This window comes from Lampris incognitus, chromosome 6 (genome assembly GCF_029633865.1).
Source record: "Lampris incognitus isolate fLamInc1 chromosome 6, fLamInc1.hap2, whole genome shotgun sequence".
Taxonomy (NCBI): domain Eukaryota; kingdom Metazoa; phylum Chordata; class Actinopteri; order Lampriformes; family Lampridae; genus Lampris; species Lampris incognitus.
The window spans coordinates 52,658,492-52,685,415 of NC_079216.1; the positions used below are offsets into that span (position 1 = coordinate 52,658,492).

A 26,924-nucleotide genomic window follows, 5' to 3' on the forward strand; every position below is an offset into this window, starting at 1 on the left:
TGTCCACATTCGCGGCACAAAGTCAAACACGTTTTTGATGGGTGTTGGACTCCACCCTGGTTGTCCCTTGTCTCTGATTCTGGTTGTGATATTCATGAACAGGATCTCAAGGTGAGCAGTGTGTCCATTTTGGGAACCTCAGAATTGCATCTCTGCTCTTTGCAGATGATGTGGTTTTGTTGACTTCATCAGAATGTAACATCCAGCATGCACTGGGGCAGTTTGCAGCGGAGTGTGAAATGGCCGGGATGAGAGTCAGCAGCTTCAAGTCTGAGGCCATGGTTCTCTACCGGAAAATGGTGAATTGCTGCCTCCGGGTTGGGGGTGAGTTGGTGCGTCAAGTGAAAGAGTTCAAGTATCATGGGGTCTTGTTCACGAGTGAGCGGGAGATTGACAGGCGGATTGGTACAGCATCAGCAGTAATGTAGACGTTGTACTGGACTGTTCTGGTGAAGAGGGAGCTGAGCCCGAAGGCAAAGCTCTCAATTTACCAGTCAATCTTTGTTCCAACCCTCACCTATGGTCATGAGCTTTAGGTAGTGACTGAAAGGGTGAGATCGCGGATACAAGCGGCTGAAATGAGCTTGCTCCGTAGGGTGTCTGGGCTCAGCCTTAGAGATACGGTGAGGAGCTTGGACATCCGGAGGGAGCTTGGATTAGAGCCGCCGCTCCTTTGCGTCGAAAGGAGTCAATTGAGGTGGTTCAGGCATCTGATTAGGATGCCTTCTGGGCACCTTCCTTTGGAGGTTTACCAGGCATGGCCAACTGGGAGGAGACCCCGGGGTAGACCCAGAACTCGCTGGAGGGACTACAATCTGGCCTGGGAACACCTTGGGATCCCCCAGGAGGGGCCGGAGGGTATTGCTAGGGAGAGGCAAGTCTGGAGTGCCCTACTTAGGTTGCTACCACCGTGTCCCTACCCTGGAGAAGCGGCTGAAGATGAATGAACGAATGAATGATAATGTAAAATGCAAAGGTCACAACTAACTGACTCAATAGCGCATCACTTATAACATGAAAATATCCTCATTTCCAGGAATTGTAAGCTAATGAAGAAGGTTCAGAGATTTAAAAAAAAACTTAACATACCAAAGATTTCACACTGTAAAATGTTACCTAAAATCAGATACTTATTTCTAAAATTGATTAGCTCGTTTGTCGTGATAAGGTTTGATTAACATTTAGTTAGTATTTAGTTAGCATTTAAAAACCATTTCTCACTGAAATATGAAATTAAGTTTATAAGTAATTCCTTATGTAAGGACCTTTAAAATCTAAAAATCTTTGGTACTTCATTTACCAGCATGCTTGTGTCTTAAACAAAACCATTTCTCACTGAAATATGAAATTAAGTTTATAAGTAATTCCTTATGTAAGGACCTTTAACATCTAAAAATCTTTGGTACTTCATTTACCAGCATGCTTGTGTCTTAAACATTTCCTGTGTGGGTGTGGTTTCCAAACATGTGGACCAATGGGATGTATTGGTATTTGAATTTTTGTTATCGGCCAATGATATGATGTGGAGTTGTTCCGCCCGCGAAATCGCGGGGTCGCAACGGTCGATCTCCTCGCGGGAAGGAAGGAGCTTGGGGATTTCGCAGCAGGACTCCAAGGAGAGAGGTCCCATTTTTTATCTCTCTCTGCGGCCCCGTTTGAGTGCCCGTTTCGCGGAGACTTTGTACACAGCCGTGTACTGGGCCCGCATTTGAGGACCGGAGGGTTGCGATTGGCCCACGGTCATGTGCTTGCTGGTGGGGTTTGTTTTGGTCTGATTGCTTTGTTGCCCACCGGAGGACCATTGTCTTCGCCGGGGTTTTCGGAACGTGGCGACCTGTGGCCATCTTGCGGGTGGAGGCCCTGCCGGGGAGCCGACAGCTAGCTGGACTGCACACCGCCTCCCGGTCGTGGGAGCGTTGGGTTGTGAGTAACCCGGACAGATCACTTATAGTGACACACACACACACGCACTTTTGTCTCGTCGCCTGGGCATCGTAGGGTGTCTGCCTTGCCCTGCGCTCAGAGAACTGGTTTAATGTGGACCAACGGGCCCCAACAGAAAGCGCTGGGTATTTTGTATTCTTTTGGTGCTGTCTTTCTGTTTATTGTGAACGGTTGTCACACCCTGTGAAATTTTAATTAATGTTTAGTTGATCAACAGTACCATACTCGTGTGGTACTTTTTTCCCCTCTCTCTCTCTCTCTCTCTCTCTCTCTCTCTCTCTCTCTCTCTCTCAGTATTATCCAATAAATCCTATTATTATTAATTATATTTCAGGTGTATTGGCAGCTCATTTACTTTTAGAGTGCTGGTAATAAGCTTGTACGGCACTTCAGTACACAGCAGGGTTACACGATCTGCCTTAACCACAGGTTTGTTTAATTCTGGGAAGATACACCATTCACTAGCCTTAGGTAAGTGTAGTATTTTCTCAGTGGAGGCACCGCGCTACTACATTGATAAATATCTTGGTTAATTATTTCTATTATCATTTATCACTATTATTGTCATTAGTGGCACTAGCCTACTAGTTCACAGGAGGTTCAGCCAGCTCAACATTCCACCGCTGAGAACTCAGGATCCTGTTGTGCCATTGGATTTTCTTGTAACACTTTAGTACCTGGTAGCATTAGAATGTTGTCTCATTTAAATGTGCTTGGCGTTGCCCGCCAGTGAAGAAGGGGTTACACTTAGCTTTCTGTCACAATTACATTTTATTTATTTGTATCTTTCTCAAACTGGAAAATGTCACAATATCACACAGCACATTTCCACCTATGTAAGTGGGAACACCCAAGGCTGGATTACGTAGCAACTTCATTTATGTTTTGATATCCCAAACTAGTGCTTCCACTCCTATGATCATCACTTTTCTGAAAAAAAAGAGATGCTTTTTGATTTCTAAAATGTAAAATTTAGTTTTGTTTTGTTTACATAAGTGAGCAACAAAGAACACATTTTGATGACAGTAAAGAAGTCCATCAGCCAAAAGATAAACCCGATAGTAAAAATGCCCAGCACAAAAGATTAACACAGAACAAAATAATCTGTGTAAAATCTCTTAACATAGGTTTCCTTACTATACCAGATTGATGAATTAGTACTGACTTTTCAAAGGATAGACTAGTTTCACTGTGCCAAAAATATTGTACGGCCTTGCTTTATTATAATGAGCTCAAATGTGTATAAAGTTAAAAGCTTAAGGAGTTAAGATGATTTAAACTTGTCTGGTTTCTCAAAAACAAGTTATTACCATAACAGGATGTTTATGCTAAGACATCTCAAAATGAAGACTCCTCACAGTGCAATGTTTTACCAGAGTGCTGCTAGATAATAGTCCTTACCGCACAAGGCCAATGGGCTGGTACTTGTAGAAGACGCTGTAGCTCGCCCACTCCTCATACAAGAGCTGAGGAAGGCAAGCAAAAACAATAATGAAATTGTTTTATTTGTTATCGTTTCATTGTTATTATTATCTATCCTTAGCTAAACCTGCAAAATTATTACTGCAATGTATCATGCTGTCCCCAGAGATTAGCGTTATTTGTCCTAGCATCATGATTTTGACCTTTGTGGAAAACATCCCACACGTGTGTATGTGTTGATTGTGTGTGTGTGTGTGTGTGTGTGTGTGTGTGTGTGTGTGTGTGTGTGTGTGTGTGTGTGTGTGAGCAACACTGTTATGGCTAAAAGATTGTTTCAAAATGATTAGTGAGTAAGGACTTTGTCCTCTGAAAAGGGAAGGTAAGGACATACTCAGAAAGATCTCCCTTTCAAACCATCTCATCATGACAAATTTAGTTTACATTAGATAAGAGATAGATTTAATAATGAAGCAATGCCTAAACGATATAGGGGAATTCTTTTTCGGGTGTGTCAGCCGTCACTACCCAATAGTCTCTTTGCACGGGGGAAAACACTTTAAATACCGAAAGCCCATCACTATCCGCCAAGCAAAACTGTAGATTACTGCCCATGGTGCATTGCTGTCACCAGGGCCAGTTAGTCAATTCTAATGACACCTCACATATGTCTCTGCTCATTTCTTTTTAAGGAGTCCGTGCAATGCAGTTTTTAAGAACTGACATCGATCTTTCCCAGTCCATTGGATGGTAGCACAAGGCACCATTACTGGGTGTGGTAGACTATGCAATATAATATCTCAGTAGTAGCCCTGGATAGTATATCAGCTGAGCGTGCTGTTCAGCTTTGCTTTCCTGTAATATCCCAGGTCAAAAATCACGACACATATTCCTTATTCCATGTACATTGATGAAAGTTTATGAGTTGTTGGCCATTTTAATTGAGACCACAATGTATTGCAAAAAGAATGGTGGACTGCTAGTCTTGTGATTAAAATAATCATGCCAATGATGTACCGTTATACATTTGTGCATAAAAATGGTCCAAATTATAAAAGAATCTGAAACCCAAAGTTTTTATTGAACTTTATTGAGGAAATTTGAAACGATAGACCTGGCATATGGACATGTCCTTGACCTGTGAGTCAAACTCTATTTACCGAGTCTGATCATGTTGGGGAAAACTGCTCCAGGCACAGAAACATCAACAGCACTTTTCTACCGACAGAGGGAACATGCATCAGGAGATAGTCTTCATATCGCTCCCCTTGTCTAGCTTAAGGAATTATTTTGTGTTTGCCATGTTAAAATGCAGACTGCACTGAATTAATGATGTAACAGTCTTGAACGTTTTCTTGTAACTCATCCGCCCAGCTGCTTCATTCCAGCCTAATGTAATAAGAGCTTGTTTAATAGCAGTAGGTAGCTGTCATCCTATAGTTATGCACGGGGCTGTTTTTGAGAGACTAGCTCCTCAGTTCCTGGACAGAGAACTGGACTGGGTAAAGAACATGCTCTGCAGAAGTTTATTTTTCTTTTGGTCAAACTCTCCTTCCTTCCTTCCACCACCCAGCACCTCATGTTGACATGACCTGAACCCATGGCACACAGTACAAACTCCAATGCTGCAGCTGTTGTCAAACATACTTCAGAGGTTTTACACAACATCTAAACCAAGAAGAGGAAATCCATGCATATGTTCAATTGAGAACTGGACTGGGGACAAATAATAGAAAAGATGTGGTCTTGAATACACGTTCACCCACAGAGGAACTAATGACCCTACAAAAAAGAAAGTTTGATGTGATATGGAGCCAAGATTACCATCTGTACTCTTCATGACTACTGATATCATCTTAAAATTATGAATACATCATTCATCAACCTAAGAAGATTGCACTTCACAGGAAAACTCCACTTGTCCCTTGATTTTATTTTCTCTGACTCCTACAGAAAGTCATGGTAACTGATAACATGGCAACATTCACTATTAATATATTAACAGCTGTCAAGCTGCTGGACGACTGTGGTCCTATTTTAAAAGTGCACTTGTCCAGTATCTTCTTTGCAACTGGAATTGTCCATTTTTAATAAGAGATTTATTTCCAAAGTCCTTTATTTCACTTAATGAAGAAAGCTGCTTACAAACAGCTAACAGACTTCATGGCCATTACTGACTTGTATTCAGGATAGTAACCTTGTTTCTGCATGCCACATTGCAGACAGAGTTTTACCATTGACCATTAACATTATCATTGACCATTAACATTACCAATGACCATTTTGCAAGTGAAGTTGATGAGTACTTTGGTCTTTACTACGTATTCCTCACATGCTTTAAAATCCATAATTACCTTATATATATCCCCAAGTCTACAGTATATATGTTGTGCGTATATGTTACTAATTCTCTGTTTACATATCTATTTCTCTCAACACCTATTAAATCTGTTTGGTTATAAGCACATATGTCCTCATGTACCCTTATGTACCAAGTTCATACATGAACAAACACATGTTCTCTCTCTCTCTCTCTCTCTCTCTCTCTCTCTCTCTCTCTCTCTCTCTCTCTCTCTCTCTCTCTCTCTCTCTCTCTCTCTCTCTCTCTCTCTCTCTCTCTCTCTCTCTCTCTCTCTCTCTCTCTCTCTCTCTCTCATATCCAGTTCATTACCCGAGTTTAAGCTGTGGGCAGATAGGCTACAGTAGCGACATACCAAACCAGAGTAACGTGATCTTTGTATGCATGCACACACACACAAAAATACTCATGCACATACTCACACACACAGGGGTGGGGTTGTTGAGTGGGGGGATTCCAGTAACACTTCCTAAATGTGACACATGCTCAGTGTACAGTACCAAGAACTAACCTGACAACACAAATACATCCAAATCCACACCCTCCATATTTCCCCATCTCTTATTCACGCTTTTCAAACATATGACACTAAAGCAAACGGTGACCACCATAAAGGCTCCTTTAGATATTATTAAAAAATGTTATGATATATTGAGCCGCTTAAAGAGGGAGAATTAGTTTATGCAATGATGTTCTTGGCCTCTGAACAACAGTTATACGTCCCTCTAAAGCTAAACTGTCTGGATGTGTGTTTGCCATTTATCCCCTGTCTATGAGAAACCATCACTGGATACATTGTTACCAGGATGCAGAATGTATCCAGAAATAGTTTAATTGTGCTAACTTTAACAAAAGCATAGTGTTTTCAAAAACCTGTCACTTGTCTAGCCTGGCTCTCACTGTGCCTCAGTGGAAAAAAAAAACCTGAAACAAAAATATGTTCTGAAAAATATTTCAAACATTTATGATATATGTAACAATGCCATCTTAAATCCTTGCTTTTCATGATGGTATAAATGTCACTTTACCTTTCTATCGTTGGGCTCTACATTCTCCCCATCAATGTCTCCCTGAAAAAAAGAGGAGACCATCAGACACAGGTATGGTGGCCCTTTAGTTGTGCGACTGGTCGGAATCAACTTTTACCTGCCTCAGTAAACGACAGACTCCCACCAGCGTTCACACACATCACTACATCTAGCACAGCAGGTGAGTCGCTTGTGCAGGCAGACACAAGCAGATTGTATTGACTTTACATTCACACTGATTTTAAACTAGAATCAGAACCAACATAACAATGGGATTGTAATCCACTGTGCTAGATTAACATCTCAATTTAAAACAAAAAGTGCTTATCTGGAATCCACTGACCTTTTAGTCTTTGTGGAAAGTAAATGAGTGTGTGACATGAATCCCATTCGTCAATCATTACTACCAAAATAATACATGGAATAAAAAGTGTTGTACCATTGAGGGTTCTTGAGCTCTTAGAAAACACATACTGTAAGCTCAGAAAACAAATGAGATAAGACAAGGTAAACTATAATGATATAAAAGTAATATAATAATAATATAAAAGGGGACTGAATCAGGCTGTAGACTGTTGCATTGCAATCTCATAGATTTTTAGAGGCTCTATGTGGATTGACTTCTCTTTATTATCTCTAGTATCAGTAAGAGTTTACCCCCCCCCTTTTTTTTTTTCTCCCAATTGTACTTGGCCAATTACCCCACTCTTCCGAGCCATCCCGGTCGCTGCTCCACCCCCTCTGCCAATCCGGGGAGGGCTGCAGACTACCACATGTCTCCTCCGATACATGTGGAGTCGCCAGCCGCTTCTTTTCACCTGTTAGTGAGGAGTTTCACCAGGGGGACGTAGCGCATGGGAGGATCACGCTATTCTCCCCAGTCCCCCCCCCCCCCACTAGTGCAGTGACCAGCACACATACCCACATCTGGCTTTCCACCCAAGGACACATACCCACATCCAGTTTCCCACCCGCAGACACAGCCAATTGTGTCTGTAGGGATGCCCGACCAAGATGGAAGTAACATGGGGATTCGAACCGCCAATCCTTGTGTTGGTAGGCAACGGAATAGACAGCTATGCTACCTGGTCGCCCCAGTAAGAGTTTTTTAAACTGTGAAGGACGAATGTGCATAACATCCTTTGTATCTCTAGGTCATGTAAGTATGAGATTGAAAAGTCTGAAATATATGGGACTAACCATGCAAACTTTTTCCAACAAATCATCATCAGTCTAGAGCAGTTTTCTGAAAGCATGGATCCAAAAGGATCATAACAAGTCTCCCCTTGTTAGTGAATGCCGGTGTCTGAAAACAGGCTTTGTGTTTATGAGTTGTGGTATGATGGTACAAGGCTACACTTAATAAGTTTGGGCTACAGGGCTGAAAAACAAAACACTGAAGGAACCCCGGCGCTGAGGCAAACTAGGACAGAGTCTCATTAGACGTGGATCTCCTGCCACACTCCTAAAGCTGATTTTGACTGGCTTTAGGACTGAAAAAGAAACGCATTAATATGTCTTTAACATGACATTACTAAGTCAGAGAAACTCATGGAAAAATGACTGTCGGCTCAGCAGGTCTGACAGGCAACCTCAAGATGGAGCTGTGAGACGAGAGGCTTTAATTAACTCCCTCCAAAATCTCTACATCTGTGTGTTCTCCACATGGTTCTTGTACTCCATTAGATATCTAACAATTTTTTAAACATTTACATGCAAGTTAAAGATATAACGTGTTTAACTTCAGCATGAACACAGCAGCCTGATAAATTAGTAATACAAATAATGAGTTCATAATATGTTACGAAGGCCTTTTTTGTTTGTTTTTTTAAGTATCGTGTCATATTCAGCTGACATGCATTATCACAAGTATTATTTTAAATAAATTATCAGCTCATTAAATGTCTATTGGCGAAAGTTAGGTTGATATTTTTAAATACAACCCATGCTACTCACATCATGGAGAGGGTAGGCAGCTGTGTAGACACCACTACCAAGTAGACTTGTGATTCCTGTGAGGGAAAACAAAAGCTGCTCACTCACACTATAGTACCCATGCTTTAAGACTTTAATAATCTGGTCCACCGAAACAACAAACAAAAAACAGTGAAACACATCCCAGTAGTAAAAATTCATTTTACACTGTTAAGTGAAAGTCAGATGGGATTTTTATTTATTTTTGGACCAAACGTTTGTAAGAATAATGATGGGAGAGAGAAAGAGGCAGACACAGAGTGAGAGAGACAGACAGACGGAATGAGAGACACACAGACAGAGAGAGAGAGAGAGAGAGACACACACACACACACACACACACACACACACACACACACACACACACACACAGAGACACAGAGAGACACAGACAGACAAAGAGGCTTACCCATGCTGTATTTGGCCTTTGTGCATTTTGTTCGTTTTAATACTTCAAAGACCTAACATGGGCAGAAACGCAGGATAACTACATTGAAATGACAATAATGCAACAAAAAAAAAATTCTGCCATGAAAATTAGTGTCTGTCAGAACTGGTATAGTAGATTTCAGGAAATGAAATGATGCTGCTACACTAAAAAGTGTTGTTGATGTAAACACTGATAATTTAAAATAAATACTACCCATCATTTATTTGGCTGATATGATTCTTATATCTCTTCATATGTACTTTCCTCTAAAGTGTCTAACTGTTTAAAAAAATGCTGTTGTCAAGTTTAAAAACTTGTTGAAAAAACCTTTGGCTAAGTTTTAACCCACCATCTTTCAAAATGCATGTCTCAATATCACACTGCCAACATAAATATAACTTTTACAACCTCAAAATTCAAGTACACTTAATTTCACTTCATCATCACATACTGTCAAGTAGGTCAAGTCAATTTCAAGCCAATATCACATATTACTAATCTGTCTCAGGAGGCTTTACAGCAACACAACATCCCAAGTACTTGTTAGGTCAAAAATGTGGACATTCAATCTTAGTGAAAAATATCTTCAGTCCAGGCTACTAATTTGGTTTTGAGGTTTTGCATCCAAGGACTAGTGTAGAAGGGTTACATCGGAAATGTAATGATTACTTTGGTATGCTGAGAAACCGTTTGCTGAGGAGGTTATCTAAAAGGAAAAAGGATTGGACATCTGGACTAAAGTGCTTTCGGTTGGAATTGAAAGCCATCTAGAAACTATATTTTTGTGTCCCAGTGTTCCTGTAACCATCACTTCTTCTGTTGATTAGGACATTGTGTCCGGCCGTTTGAGGGAAACAAGGCTCTGGTGTTCAGTGTGTTCGTGGTGGATAGGTCACACACATGCCTTTCAATGGACTTACTATTGAACTTCTGGTTTTACTGTCAAAGAAGGAATCTTTATCTGAGAGGTCAAACCTGTGAAGGTAAACACACACACACACACACAGAGTAAATAATATACTTATGGTCCATAAACCTGTTGATACTTAACAGAGAAACAGTAATTATAAAATTAAGCTTTTAAAAAGGGACTTCAAAGATTAAAATTAAAATCAACAACTACCAGGTCCTTCTGATAAATAGTGGAAATCCTAAATCTCTGTCTCAATCTACAGTGATGGAGGGATGATAGTTATTTTCTTTGAAACACCAGGAAGTAGGATTAGATGTGATTCATGTGACAGGTATCTGCACTGCACACTACAAGCTAAGTGTATCGCAGACATAGAAAGTGTTGATGGGATTAGGTATAATGAGACTGCCTTGCAAGAAAAGGAAATCCTATCAGATTTGAGAAAATGTCATAAGATAGATAAAATAAAACATCTGTGTGTTTTAAAAGCATTCTCGGAAATTCCTTTGCAGAAAATAAAACAGCAGCACAAAGAAATACAGCAAGCACAGATAATACAAGCTAGAACATGCACTTGGTGGGACGAAAATAACTACCTTAAATCATGTTTAGTCAAACTTTTGAAACAACTAAAGGTCATCTAGGCAATCTTTCAAGGCATTAAGCCTTCTTACCTAACTAGATGATAGAATAAAAAAGCAGTCTCATCAGCAAAGCAAGGACAAATATGGGTGTATGGGCTGCATATAGTAGTTGATTTGGACATTGATGTGCTTCACAGCTGAACATTGCTGTGAAGGATAAATAATTATATAAAGTAAACAAACAAACAGAACTTACATTTCCCTCTGAACTTTTGGGGTGCGATAGGATGCCGTTCATCAACAAGTAAACCTATCATTAGGTGTTTTTATGCTTGTGATCGAAAACAGCGTCTCAGATGCCAGTTAAGAATTGCCAACATGGAACTGAGTTGAGATCTGGTAGCAGAGATGTCCGTGCTGTATGATTGTATTTTATCATTTTCCTAGCAATCAAACAACGCAATGGCTGCTTAATGTATTGATAGCCTAAAGAGCAAAATTCCAATATGCTTGATAATAGAATGAAAATGATCACACAGAATTCTATTGACATTTGTTGGCATTCACAATGACCTCCAAGGCATTCAGTGAACAAAAACAAGGCAACCGGTCCATATCATAATAAAGCTGCCAGAACCCTTCAGAGTTAGCAAGCCCTTTTTCCTGCACACTGTGGACTATTGTTCTTTTGGTGTACATGAAATATGTTCCTGTGTGCTTGTTGAGGAAATGATGGAGAATGAATCATCTCACCTTTTTTCACCCATCTGTCCTTTGCGCCACTTGAATTGCAAAAGTGCCTTTTTTTTTTAGGTGCCGTGAATGGTTTTTGCAGTGCAACTCAAACATGTGGTACATAGCATCCCTCCCTCTCAAGTTCTCAACAGACTGTTCTTATTCAAGTGCCTTCTCATATGCACCATCTAAAGTTTACACTGGCGAATGTTGTCTTTTCTACCATGTCAATAACATTTTAGAAACTGTTCCTTCTAATATATCAACCACTTGGGCAGGCCTCAATGAAGATCTTGCCTTGCATGTTTTAACAATAAACCCTCCGTCAGTCATTCAGGTGACTTCTTCCAATTAAGCTAGCCAAGGCAATGTGCAAACTGCTCGCTTTTTAGACATGACCTTGACGTATAGTTGTCATGTTCCATTCCTCCATTAGACCACACTGTAAGGCTGTGTCCAGCAGTGGTCCTCTCCCCAAGACCTCCACAATGAAGTCAGTGAATAAAATGATATCATAACTGATATGCAGTGGCAAAAACTATGAAATAAGACCCTGGTTGTAAAAAAAAAGAAAAGAAAAAAAGACTTGTCTTTTGAGAAAAGTAGATGTCAAATTCTTAATATTTTTACTGACCATATCTGCTTTAAAGCACCTCGAGCACATGCTACCTACAACCCCCCAACCCACCCACTACCAGCAAGGTATACAAATAACAACAATTATGGGCTGAAGTGTAAATACCATTTAAAAGCCAATAATTGCAGTATTTGTCATCTATTAAGTTTCTCTAAACCCACATATTCAGGGCAGCAATGCTTTGTCTTAAACCTTTATAGGATCCACTCAGCTGTGTGTGTGTGTGTGTGTGTGTGTGTGTGTGTGTGTGTGTGTGTGTGTCTGTGGGTGGGTGGGTGTGAATATAAAAATCAAAAGAGGAGATTTCTTATCACTCATCAATGTGTAGTTGATGCCATCTGCCATTTGCCATCTGCCATGCAGTATGTTATGAACCGGAGCAGGCTGAATCATTAAAATGGCTAAGAGGGAAGATGGTTGACAAAAAAAAAAAAAAAATCTTAATTTAATTTTTGTGTCTTAATTGTAAGGCACCATTATTCTGCTTTCACAATCTATTATATTTTTTGTGTAATGTGCAATATTTTGGCTTTCCTTAACCATAAATTTAGATCTCATCAGGAATTGCTGAAGGGAACTCATTGAGACCCTTTAAACCCGACCCCCCCCCCCAAATTGGTGTATTCAAAAACACAGGAGCTGCGCCAGCTGAGATGTTTTTCTCAAAGTTTAATACGCCACATGACAACAAGAAGTGGCTTGCTCTCTCAGTCCTCAGGAAATATACAGCAATTGCGAAAACAAGGTCTACTGAAGGTGTTCAAAAATAGCAGATATCAGCAAAAGTGTTGTGCATCCATTATACCTTGCTTTGAGAATTTGTTTTGCCTGCCTTGATTTGTTATTGTTATTCACATCGCTGAGTGAGGGTCAAGATTAAATTAGAATTACATATAGCACCTTTACTGTGCTCATTATCATTAATAAACCCCATCCAAAAAAAAACCCAATTCAAAGCCAAAAGTTTACTTGAAAATATAAAGTAAAATAAATGCATACTTGAAAATATACACAATCATCAGAACATAGAATAACTTTTCTTAATTACTGAAAAGCTTAATCTGAGTATTGACCATGTAGCCTTGTAGCTATGTTTCACTCTCAAGAACATCAATGCAAACAAACAAACAAAGAAAAGCAGGTTTATGTCAACGACATTTTCCACACTTCTACTCAACATCAACTGCTATATTATCATCATGGCTATTAAAGCTGAAATGCGGGCTTTTCTCCGTTAATTAATAGTTATAGTATCCATCTGGACCTGTTCAAATTTTTGATTGGGTAGGGCAACGGTGGCGCAGCAGCAAACCCGTTCCAACTCTAGCAGAAAAAAAGGTTAAAAGTATAATGAAGATGTGGCGATGCTTCCGATGGACATGTAACCTACCAATTCTACAATCAATATTACAGCAGAACAGCCGTCCTATATATACTGATGTAGTTTGTAATATATCAGTTTGCCTATATTAGCTTTAGTCTGAGAAAGCCATTTTTACAAGGATGGGAACTGTTTACTGCTGAGCTGACAACACACAAGTGACAATGGCTGCTACACCTTGTTTGTAGTTCTCGCTGCCAGAGGGAGGAACAGATTGGGGAAATGACCAATTTAAGCTTTAATAGTACAAGCATGCCAGTGCGGTGGTGCAGTGGTTAGCGCGGTCGCCTCACAGCAAGAAAGTCCTGGGTTTGAACCCAGGGGTAGTCCAACCTAGGGGGTCATCCCAGGTCGTCCTGTGTGTGGAGTTTGCATGTTTTCTGCGTGGGTTTCCTTCGGGTGGTCCGGTTTCCTCCCACAGTCCAAAGACATGTAGGTCAGGTGAATCGGCCATACTAAATTATCCCTAGGTGTGAATGTGTCGGCCCTGTGATGGACTGGTGGCCTGTCCAGGGTGTCTCCCTGCCTGCTGCCCCATGACTGCTGGGATAGGCTACAGCATCCCATGACCCCGACTGGGATAAGTGGCTTGGATAATGGATGGATGGAGAGTATAAGCATCACACTGGCAGTAATAGGCCAGAGCCAGAGACACCATTCCAGGCAGTCTACCATGACTGTCTGATGTTATACCTCCCCCTTCTCCTTCCCACCCAAAAAATCATTAAAATATTGTTGTGTTGCATGTTGATTTTGAACTACCTCTGAGTGTGAGGAAGGTATTCCATTAAAAAAAAAAAACATTAGAACTTAAGTCATGTTCATAATGATACAAAAAAAAATTACTGCTATCATTACCAAATTTGCTGAAAGTTGTTGTTTCCTCAATTGTTGTATCACTACTCCTACGGTACTGCATCTCTAGTAGTTTTTACAATATGAAATGTGTGTACTCACAGGTGTTGCTTTTCCCTCGAGAAAGTGTAGGACAGGTGTTTGATGTTCTTGGTTTGGTGTTCCTCAACATGTGGATGAAGAGGCTCTGAAACTTTACTGATCAATGAGTTGATTTTCTCTACAACACTGCTCGACTGTTTCATCTCATATACCTAGAGGATTTAAACAATCAAGAGACATGGGGTTAAGGGTTAACTTTATTCTTGTAGATCAGCTGAGTGATCTTTTCTATTGATAACTTAATGGATGTATAAACCCAACAAATACACAGTCAATTCTAATAGATTATGACAGCACAGACCATTTGTATATAGGCCTATTGAGAAATGCTTAGGTGCAAAGCAAGTTCTGATTCATGGTAATCAACAAATTGATCATTAGATTGCTTCTGGATTGCTTTCCCTCATTTACTTATTTGGAATGAGAAAAGTAACAGTAGGCAGAAAAATCCACTCACCGTATGATTAATTAACTATCTGAGAAATGGCATAGGTTTACACAAAGGAAATATAATCTACAATACATGTTTCACTTCGGTAATGATCTCTGCGGCGATGCTTCGATCCAAATGGCATGGGGAAATGGATTGTGGCTGTTAAGTTGGAGTGATACATCAAATCTAAGTCACAAGACTAGTGATGGACCGATAAGCCACCTGGCCGATTATCGGCATATTTTTATCGGCCAGTCGATTTTTTTATCGCATACTGAAAATGTTTATTATTTCCTTACATACAGAAAAAAGGTTTTGAAACAATCACATGAAGAGGAGCAATGTGAAAAGAGGAGAAAGGGGAAACTTGTAGAAAAATGGCAAGCAAGAATTGTCAGGGTGTGTGTTCAAAAGCATAAGTACAGCATTATCAGGAGTAAAATCTATTAGACACCAATAAACGCAGCAATCAAATTTTGCTGAACATTAGATTGTTAGATTGTTGTCAGATAGTGCCTTGAACATCATACACTTTATTTTTTATCTTTTTCAAATATTTTCTATTAAACATATATTCATTTAAAGGCAGCCTTGTGTTGGGGTTTGTGTTGCTGTAAATTTTGGCACATTTTTTACATTTTCTGCAACTGAATATTGGCCCCAAATATCAGCTATCGGCCTACATAACATTAACTCCATAACTAGATTCTCTCAACCGCAGAACATCCATCTGGTTCTGCTGATGTGCAGCGTAATAACGTGCACTGCATAGGTGCACTTATGCAAAGGAATACGGACATTCTGAGGTTGAGAGAATGTAATTCCACATGGGAGGGTTTTGTCCGGGTCCCATCCCTCAATTTCCATGCCGGCTACACCTGCTGAATCTCCAAACTGGGAGCGCACAGACTCCCATCTACTGCAAGTAATACACTGACTATGATAAGTACCTCATGCAACTTCACTTCAAAAAACCCAAACTATCACTTAAAAGTTAAGAGAAAGGAAACATAATGACACTAATGTACATTTTTCCATTCAGATCAGTCAAAGCCTGCTGGGAGCACTTTAACCAATTTATGTGGAATTATTTTAACATTATAATTATTCAGCTTGATCAAAGTTTAGTTCTCACTGTCCATGCAGTTTAATTCATTCCATTTTCATGTTTTGGAAGTTATTTATTCTTAATTAAAAAGAATTCCACTCAGATTTTTATCTAATGCCTTGAACATCATGCACGTTATTTTTTTCAAATATTTTCTGTTTTACACAAAATTCAATCAAACATATGTTCATTTCAAGGCAGCCTTGTGTTGGAGTCGTGTTGCTGTAAATTTTGGCACAAAACTTTTTTACATTTACTGCAACCGAATATCGGCCCCAAATATCGGCTATCGGCCGCCATAACTTACTGATAATCGATATCGGTCCTGAAAAACAAAAACATTGGTTATCCCCTACACAAGACCTCAGAAAATTTGAGGTAAAAAGGAACTTATGAGAGAGAGACAGACAACTCAGCTCCAAAGTGATTGGTTATGGCAACCCATTTATTTGTGAAGCATATAGAAAAGACAATAAGGAACAACTGTTAAGTCCTTTTAATCAGTTTCACTGAACTTAGTAACAAATGTCTCAATGATATGTTGAGCTGAGTTGGATTGCAGTATCCCAAAGGGTTGAACAATGAAAACTGTAATCATGGGGAACAACAAAGCTCCTGGTCAGCATGGGTGCCACAACCCTATTGTTGCACTATACCTCCCTATCCAAGATATAGCAACACAAAACAGAGACCAAAATGAAACTTGAAGCATTTTTAGTTTTGATCTATACCATTTGTAGATGCATTGAAAAAGGAAGTGAGAATATAAGAAGCAGCAATGGACAGAGGGATGCTAGAGGGCATTACGACAGCATGCATACAAAAAGTAGAAGAAAAAGGGGAATGAGTCAGTCTTACTTTCTTGGTGGGCATCTTTAACTTCATGAACTCAGCCTCTCGACAAAGAACATTCCAGGGAGCATGAATCTTCACAAAGCCCACCCCAGGGGTCTTGGCCTAACAGGTACATGACACACACAGATAGCTTAGATGGAACACATATTGTAATATTGAAAATCCCAGCCCCAAAGCCAAGAAAAAGTAGGAGAGAGAGAGAGAGAGTGAGAGAAAGAGCCACACACAGAGAGAGAAATGGAATGACATGAAAACAATGATCATGATCTATATGTGTAAAAAAAAAAGTAAAATTCAATAAATGCACAGGTATTTACCTTGACAACTTTGTAGCCTAAACCATTAAGACTGGGTGCACATCATTTTTTATTTTTTTATTTTATGTTGCTGTTCAGGGATTCCATATAAAGTGTAACCATCACACCATAAAAAAAACAAAAAAACAATATATGCTTCTGAAAGCAGTGTTAAAAAACTGAGGCAATTTAAGTTAGTGGCATACTGCTGTGTACTGCCCAGCCTATTAGATTATTATGTTTTAAAAACTAAATCTTTATTCAGCCCTCAACATTGTGTTACACAGATGTGAGAAGTAAACATTAAATAACTAAATGGTCCCAGCAAAGGAAGGCAAGAAGACAAGTTTATTGTTCATCTCGTAGCTTTACGGGCCAGTCATACATTTCCCCTGACAGCAGGGCCAAACAAACCAGCTAGTATGCAAACAAAAAAGAGCAAGACAGAAAAAGAAAGCAATAAAGCAAATAAGCAACTGAGATAAACAATCCAGCAGACTCCCAAACAAACATTGTTTCTGTGGCCCACTATCAAAAACATGGTGGAAAAAAAAACACAACGAAAGAAAGTGTATTGACTTAAAAATGTCTTAGTAGGGTTGCATTATTGTAATTATATCAGAAATGCCTCAGCAAATGTCAGGTTACATGTCAACTTCTTCATACACATTGAGACTTAGACTTTTTATTTGTCATTGCCTTATATGCATGTCTCATACATACAAGGGAACAAAATTATGTTTCACATGGACCTCAGTGCCACATAAAAACAAATAGCACACAATAAATGTTAAAAATAAAGTGTATTAAAAGCAAAAATTACTTCACAGACCTAAACATCGCAAACATGCCTGACATGGACAGTGAGTAAGAAAAATAAAATCAAGCATCAAACTCAAAGTTGTATTTGAAATGATTGTTGTGCCACTTGAACACCAAAGAGCAAAGTATCTGTTGGACAATTTGTTCCTCTGAGGAAAGAAATTAAGTAAAAGAAGGATGAAAAGATGTCCATATGTTCTCATACGGGTATAACCTCAGTTTACATCTGGGTCTGTGCATAACTGTAGTCCACTGACTTCCGGTTTCAACTGCAGCGGTCATACCAGTTTCCTGTTTGTTGGCGTGTGCTATTGACAACAGCAATTAATTTAATTTTGTTGTACAGCTGTGCAGTGACAAATAAAGGCATTCATTTATCATTCATTCATTCATTCATTCATATTTTTCACGATGCCTGCAAGATTTACCGTGGATAAATGTCAATGACATGCACAGAACTGTCAACAAACTTTCACCTGCACCTACCAGCAAATGGGTGAAAAGTTTAAACTTTGGACGTAACTTGATATGTACAACTTGAAACTTCTCAATGGCAGCTACCTTAGTAAAAAGTATGGTCAAGCTTGTCACTTAGCATCTTTATTGCTGCATGAATTCCACCTTCATCTTAAATCCTCAAAGCTAACTGAACTCGCCTCTACTGTGCAAAAACTTGCCTTAGATGCCAAGGAACATGGTGTCAAAATAATGTCACTGGAGCAAGAAGTCACCAGATTAAAGGTGGAGAATTCTACATGAATGTTATACAGCAGATTCTCAGTCCTACACCAGAATGTGGGCACTGAACGAGGATGATTGGGAGGATGTTAGGGCAGTGACCATTGATGTGCTGTACAAGGTTTTACTGAATATTCAGGTTAAACCTGAGGAAGTGGTTGATGTTGTTCATTGGTGGGATGAAAGAAAAATACACCAGGCAGTAAGTCACGACGTTCAATTATAAGTCTGTTCTCAATGAGCCGTTACCATGACCTCGTCTGGAAAGAAGACAACACCAGAGACAACATCTTCCTGACACAAAAATCTACACATCTCCAAAGCTCTCTCTCTCCCGAGGATCAAGCAGCTAGAGAGCTGCTCTGGCTATTTGTCCAAAAAGGCAAGGTCAGAAGGGAAAAGGGCTTCCTTTCGTAGCCCATTTGCATTCGTGGATAGAAAAAGAATTAACCCCAATGGCACATTTGCAGACAACCTGAGAGGATGAGACCAGCAGCTACGTTGCTGGATTATACGGCCTATACTGCTATCCTGTTTGTAGGTGTAGGTTAACTTTAGGTATTACCTAAATACAACTTCCTGACTTTTGTTTTTTGTTGTACTTTTTTATAACTTTTCTTGTTCTTTCTTGGTTATGGCTATTAAATTTAATCGCATGAGTATAGTGTTGTTAAATGTTAGGGGACTTTATGTCAGTGTTAAAAGGAGAGTATTTGTTCTTTATTGCAAATGTACTGATGCAGATATAATTTTTTTTGCCAAGAAACACACTCTCTTGACTGATGTCAAGATCTGGAAATCACAGTAGGGGAACTCTGTTTACTTTAGTCATGGAACTTCATACTCAGCAAGTGTAATGGTGCCGTTACACAAATTTAAAGGTGATGTTTTATCTCATTCATCTCAGAAGATGGACAGTGTATAATTTTGATTCTTAAAGTGGACAATTTTTTTAATTATTTGTAATGTTTACAGATGTAATCCTGTTTCACAAAACAAGATCCTGTTTTTGGAAATAACTAAGGTGGTTCCAGAAAGCTCCTCAAAATATAATGACCATCAAAAAAAGTTGAATTAGTCAATCTGATTCAACTTTCTTTGATTTTCTTACCTGGATTATTGAGCATGCATAAAGACAGACCCTTATACTATTATCTCAGGAGATTTCAATGAGTGCCTTTACGACTCTATTGACAGATACCCTTGTCATTCCAGGTTAGGTCTTAATAGCAACAATATCATTACAGCACTGTGCACTAACTTATCTATAATTGATCCATGGCATTGTCTTAACCTGGAGAAAGTGGATTTTACATGGTCAAACAAGACCACATCATTACGTTCTAGAACTGATATGTCTATTTCTACTTTATAATATATTAAGAATGTATCTCATAGAATTTCACCATTATCAGATCACAAATTTATATATGGTGTTAGAAGATGAAAATTCTATGAATCAAAGAGGTTACTGGAAATTCAATAATTCATTTCTCAAAGATAAACTATTTCACAGTCAAATTTATGAATTAGTGGGATACATGTTAGATGACTCCTCTTACTCGATTATAAAAAGACCGTAGGAATTCTTTATAAACAAAGTGAGAATTGAAACTATAAAAAGAACCAAAGAAATTAAAAATCAAATTGAAATGGGTCTTATGGATAAACTTAACACAGTACAACAAAAACAATAACTTGCTCAAGAGGATGAGAGGGAATTAACCAACATCTTGTCAAAAGTAGATCAGTTTCATTTGGAATTACCCAAGGATGTATAAATCAGATCAAGGGTTAAATGGATGGAGGATGAAAATAAGCATGCTCTCCTTATGTGGCTTGAGCCGAGAGATGTGGAAGGTTGGATGGAGAGATTGGGGCAGGCGCAGGCAGACAGCTACTGGATTGATGACCTTGGATATGGGGAAAAGCCTACAAAGCATGGGGCAAGCTTTCTGAATTGAACCCGCAGGGGTAAGTTCCATGTAGCGAGCCAGACCTTCTGTCCCAGCGTGTAGGTGGGGGCCAGAGTGCGGTGATGGTTAGCTGAGCTCTGATAGGGGCCAGAGGTGTAAAGTAGAGTGGCATGGGCCAACCACCAGGTGCATCGACAAAAATGGATGAAGGCTTGTACAGATGGGAGTCTGGCCTGCTATTCCTGCTCAGGAAACAGAGGTGGCTGATAGCCCCAGGAACATTGGAATGGAGAGAGACCAGTAGCTGAGCTGGGCGATGTGTTACGGGCATACTCTACCCATAACAGTTGTTTGGATCATAAGGAGGGACTGCGTGAAGTCAATCAGTGCGGTCTCTATCTCCTCGTTCACCCTCTCCGTCTGACCACTGGACTGGGGATGGAACCCCAAAGAGAGGCTGACTGTGGCCCGCACCAGACTGCAAAATTATGTCCAAAAACAAGACGTGAACTGCAGTCCCCTATCAGAGACGATGTTTCTAAGCAGTCCATGCAATCCAAACAGATGGTTAAACATGATTTCAGCCATCTCTCTGGCTGTGGGCAACAGAATAAAGTTAGCAGCCTTGGAGAACCAATCTACAACTGTAAGAATAGCGGTGTTACCCTCAGATATGGGGAGTTCGGTGACAAAGTCCAGAGAAATGTGAGAGCAAGGACAATGAGGAATGGGCAAAGGCTGGCGGAAACCAGCTGGGGCTTGACGGTAATTCTTGTTCTGCGAACATACAGGACATGCGGCCACGAATACCCAGGTGTCCCGATCCATAGACTCCCACCAGAAACACTGTCAGAGTAGGGAGAGAGTCCTGGCCACCCCAGGATGACAAGCTAACCAGGAGGAACGTCCCCACTGCAGAACCTGAGTGCATACATCGGCGGACACAAAAAGGTGGTTATCAGGGCAAGCGCTGGGAGATGGATGGTTAGTAAGAGAGTCCTTTACCTTCTGCTCCACCTCCCAGGCAACCACACCGACTATGCAGGATCAGGGCAGAATCTCCTCTGGCTGTGAAGGATGGCTCTCAGTTTGGTAGATGCGTGACAGGATGTCCGGTTAGGTGTTCTTGGATCCTGGATGATATGAAAAAGAAAAATCAAATCGATTAAAAAACAGTGCCCACCTGGCCTGCCTGGGACTCAGCCACTTGGCTGACCAGATGTACTCGAGGTTCTTGTCGTCAGTCCAAACAATGCCCCCTTTAACCAGTGCCTCCACTTCTCCAAGTCCATGTTGACCGTCAACAACTCCCAGTTCCCAATGTCATAGTTACACTCTGCAGGGTATAACTTGCAAGAGTAAAAGGCACAGGGGTGAATTTCATGGTCGACAGCAGATATTTGGGAGAGTATGGCCCCCGTGCCCAAATCAGAGGCATCCGCCTCCACCACAAACTGACAGGAGGGGTCAGGTAGGTTGAGAATGGGTGAAGAGGTAAATCATCCCTTTAACTCACCTAAGGCCTTGTCTGCCACAATGACCAAAGGAAAGGAGAACTAGGAGACGTCAATGCAGTAAGCAAGGCCGCTTCCATGCTATATTTCCTGATGAATCTTCTATCGAAGTTAGCAAACCCCAAGAACTGCTACAGCTTCTTCCTGGAGATTAGAACTGGACAGTCGACAACTGCCCGAACCTTGGCTGGGCCATCTGCATGCTCCTAGGCAACCACGAAGCCTAAGAAGGAGATTTTGGGGGCATGAAACTCGCACTTCTCGGCCCTTACAAAAAGCTTGTTCTCCAGAAGTCTCTGGAGAACACACTTGATGTGATGTACATGTTCCTGCTCAGACTTGGAGAACATAAGAATATCATCAAGGTAGACGAAAATGAACACATTGATAACGTCTCTGAGAACATTGTTTACCATGGCCTGGAAGACTGCAGGTGCATTGATTAGACCAAAATGCATGGCCAGTTACTCATAATGTCCACTGGGGGTGTTGAAGGCAGTCTTCCACTCATCTCCCTCCTTGATGTGTACCAGATGATAAGCATTGTGGAGATCCAGTTTGGTGAATATGGTTGCCTCCTGCAAGAGTTCAGATGCAGATGATATGAGTGGAAGAAGGTACCACGGTAGTCTATGAATGATTGCAGTGAGCTGTCCTTCTTTCCCACAAAGAAGAAGCCCATCCTGGCTGGAGAGGAAGAGGGTCGAATAATACCTGACACCAACGACTCCTGGATGTAGGTCTCCATGGCCTTCGTCTTGGGGATGGACAGAGAGTATAGTCAGCCTTTGGGGGGCATGGAACCAGGAAGGGGCTCAATGCTACAGTTGTGGGGCCAGTGAGGTGGTAGCTAGGTGGCCTGAGTCTTGTTAAACATAGCCTTAAGTGGTATGTATTTAGAGGCTACCCCAAAGAGATTGGGGAGGAGCTCGGGGAGGAGAGCTCGGTACAGTAGACAGAGCAGATCTTGTAAAATGGAACCTGTCTCCCAATCAATCTGAGGATTGTGTGTCTGGAGCCAAGGGAAAGCCAAGATCACCAGCTGTTGAGGACAATGGATCAGGTGGAATGTAAGAGTTTCATGATGGTTACCTGATATGCCAAGGTGTACTGGAACAAGCCTTTGGGTGATGGAGCAGAGAAGATGACCATTGAGAGCTCTGGCATCGATGGGTTCTGACAGAAACTCACAGGGAATGCCCAGTTACACAGCCAGAGAGAAGTCCAAAAAGTTTGCATCAGCTCCAGAGTCAATAAGAACCGAAACCATGTGAGACGGCTCGGTCCATGCCAGCTGAGCATGAATCAGAGGATGAGAGGGATTTATTGAGTGACTAGCATGGCTCACCGGCGCCCTGTGGTTGACTGGTGAGTCTCTCCTTTTACTGGATAATTTGACATGTAGTGACCTCCCTGGCCACAGTACAGACAGCAGTTCTTCCGCAGACAGCACTGTTGTTCCACCGATGACAGTCTGGTCCTGCTGCGCTGCATGGGCTCCGCCAAGTTGCTGGAGGCACTCAAGGTTGGTACAGACAAGGAAGAAGAAGGCAATGCTGATAGTTGTGGAAGGCTTCGGGGAGTTCTGCTTCTCCCACTTGGTGGTGCCCTAATCTCGAGCCTGCCCATTGAGCTGTGTGATCACGAATGCCACTCGTGATCTCTCGGTGGGATACATGAAGGGCTGCAGCTCAAAAGTTAATGAACTGAGAGTAAGAAAGGGCCAACAGATACCTGGAGCTCCGGAGAAGCATTCGAGAGCATTGAGACAAGGTTCTAGACCGGGTATGGCACAAACAGGAGGACTGGTAGACGATGTAGCTGCTGTATCTGGTCGCTCATTGCCTTCAAATGTTTGCCATGGCGTGCGGTGGCTTCCTGGACAGCCTCGTCTATGGCAGTGAGTTGTTGCTCATGTTAGCAGAGAGCACTAGTCTGTGCCGCCATCTCTTGTTTGAAAGTCTCAGAAATGGCTGGGTTCATTTCTGGCCAGATTGTACTGTAACACTCACTGACTCAGAACAGAGGAGACACCAAAAGCAAACCACAGAAATGAACAGGTAAGGAATCAAGAGTTCAACATATTTATTCCACTACACAGGCAAGGGTCAAAACCAGGATATCAATCACATAAGGCAAGCTTAACCGGCAGAGAATCAGAGTCCAGGGAATCAGACAAAGAATCAGAGTCCAGGGAATCAGGTAGAAGTGCGGACAGGAAGATGGGTATGACATGTCATACCACTGTTATGCTGATGATACACAGATCTATTTCTCTGCCAAACCCAATAACCTGAATCAACTGTTCTCCCTCCATGATTGTTTAGCCACCACCAAAGATTGGATATCCCTTGATTTCCTCCACCTAAACCCATACAAAACTGAAGTTCGCTGAATTGGTCTGGAGAACCTTTCCACTGCAGTTGATCAGTTTATTGGTCCGCTTCACTCAATTATCAAACCTACCGCTAAGAATCTTCATGTCGTCTTTGACCATTATATGTCTTTTGACCACCATGTTAATAAACTTGTACAGTCCTGTTTTCTTTGGCTAAGAAATATCACAAAAATCGGATATGTTTTCTTCTAGGGATCTCAGACTATTAACTCACACTTTCATTTTATTCCGTCTTGATTATTGTAACTCCCTCTACACATGCCTTAGTCAAGCTGCTTTAAATTGTTTACAGTTGGTTCAGAATGCAGCTGCCAGACAATTAACTAGAACTAGCCGTAGGTCCCACGTTACTCTTGTTCTTGCATCCCTCCATTGACTTTGCGTAAAATTAAGAATAAATTACAAGATCTTATTGATTACTTATAAAGCAAGATCTTATTGATTACTTATAAAGCATTGCATGACCTTGACCGCAGCTATATTTCTGATCTCCACATTCTTCATACTACTTATTGACCCCTCAGATCCTCAAAACTTGGTCTTTTACCCCCCCCCCCCCACCCCCCAACTGCAAAACAAAAGGTGATTGCACCTTTGCAGTTTTAGCCCCAAGCTTCTGGAATAATCTTCCCCAATCTATTAGATTTACTGAATCTTAAGACTGATTATTAGCGGCTTCGAAAATTAGATTATTAGCGGCTTTGAAAATCCCGTTGGACTGATTATTAGCGGCTTCGAAAATTAGATTATTAGTGGCTTCGAAAATCCCATCTGTTCAAGCAAGTCTTTTTATAGATCCCCATCCCTGTCTTTTGTTTTGGTTCATTTTTAGTTTGATCTGTTTCTCATTGTGCCATGTTTTATATTGTAATTTAATTTATTTGTTTACTTATACTTTTCATGTGCATGTGAAGCACTTTGTAATCGTGTGTTTTAAAAAGCGCTATATAAATAAAGCTTTTATTTTTTAAACTAACACTGAACGGTATACCAATTACTAACAATAAATGTAATAACAAACATCCATAATATATTTTATGAAAGAAATAAGATTACTCCCAGAGGGATTTTTTTTGGGGGGGGGGGATGCTGTGATAGGCTTCATAAATTAGCATAAAGCTTGGTTAATCCCCTTTAAATATTATGTAAATAATAGGATAAAATAAGTGCACTTTAAAATATTACCGTTTACCCTGTTAACTTCTTTATTCTTTCAAAGTATACTGATGTTGAAGATGTCTGTACATTCCGTATAGATCACAGTGAAAATCTATTTATTTTACAGTTGCCTGGTGATTTTTAGGTTCTGGACAGACACTGAGACACTTGTTTGCCCCAAGGTTACCCTGATTTCCATATAACTTTGAAAGATGTTGTTGTGCACTGTAATTAAAAAAAGACACTAGTTTGGAATTCATATTGAAACATGCAAACTAATGAATAACCAAAAAAAAGCTACAACTTTGCTAGCACATTATGACAGTTTTTGTAAATCCCCAATAGATTACCTTCTGTGAACACGCTGTGAAGACCAAACTGTACTGTATTTGTTATTTCTTTATTTATCCATCTATCTATCTATCTACTTGCCTTTTTTCTCTTCTTTTTCCAGTTTTTGTCTGTGTTAGGTTATTACTGTTGGTTGTTAATTTTTGTCTGGTTTTTCTCCCTTGTCTGCTGTTTTCAGTCGTCTGCTGTTGCAAGACCAATGTTTATACTGAATTATGTTCAATAAAGATGCTTAAAAAAATGTAATGTGTAAAGAGACCAGCAGGGGCAGGGGCAGAGGGGAATAATCACACTCGAATTTGGACCAGCCTCAAGTTTGCTATACTATATATCTCTTCCTAATCCTAAATAGTTCAGAAAAAAGTTTTTACTCTTGTTTGTGATGGAGTTAACATACCAGTACAAAAATTATGTAATGAAAAAGCAATGGAAACAGATTTTCCAAATTCCTCTAAGGCCAGTAATACTTGCCAACCCTGCTCCATTTTTATCTTGAATGGTTTCAATGAGATAATCTTATGCCCTGCACAGAATGGGAGTTTATGTTTCCCATAAAACTAGCTAGAGAAAACAACAAACTTTGGCTTTATTTTTTCAACCTTTAAAAGTTCACAAAAATTTGTTCTCTCAAGATTTGGTTGAAAATGTGGCACGTATCAGCAAACATAGTACATTGTCATACATATTACATATGATATTTCCCTGCTCTTCACTTGGTTGCTTGTTCTTTGCCTCAGTGTGGTACTCCATAATGTTCCACCTCGGAGCAGTCTTTACTAAGCTAAAGCCAAGTCCACTTTCCATTTAAAAGAAACCATCCATATATTTTCTCATTTTTGACCACTCTCTCTATATTTTCACTTTCTCCATCAGATATAGAGTATATCTGAAACGTATAGAGAGTGAATGACAAATTTATACTTGAAAAGTATTTCAAGCATGCTACACTTGCAGCCTGTCACAAAACTAACCAA

The 26,924-nt window shown here is 40.4% G+C and overlaps 1 protein-coding gene across 1 annotated transcript in view; it reads right to left on the minus strand.

The window, feature by feature from the left end:
* Window positions 1–26,924, minus strand: part of LOC130113738 (anoctamin-1-like) — a 132,313-nt gene that overhangs the window by 54,782 nt on the left and 50,607 nt on the right. Inside the window, exons 4-10 of the mRNA XM_056281354.1 lie at window positions 16,761–16,859; window positions 14,362–14,513; window positions 10,075–10,129; window positions 9,134–9,185; window positions 8,707–8,762; window positions 6,751–6,792; window positions 3,346–3,410 (exon numbers count right to left, since the gene is read on the minus strand). Coding sequence (XP_056137329.1) covers window positions 3,346–3,410; window positions 6,751–6,792; window positions 8,707–8,762; window positions 9,134–9,185; window positions 10,075–10,129; window positions 14,362–14,513; window positions 16,761–16,859 — 521 coding nt within the window. The remainder of the gene's footprint in view (window positions 1–3,345; window positions 3,411–6,750; window positions 6,793–8,706; window positions 8,763–9,133; window positions 9,186–10,074; window positions 10,130–14,361; window positions 14,514–16,760; window positions 16,860–26,924) is intronic.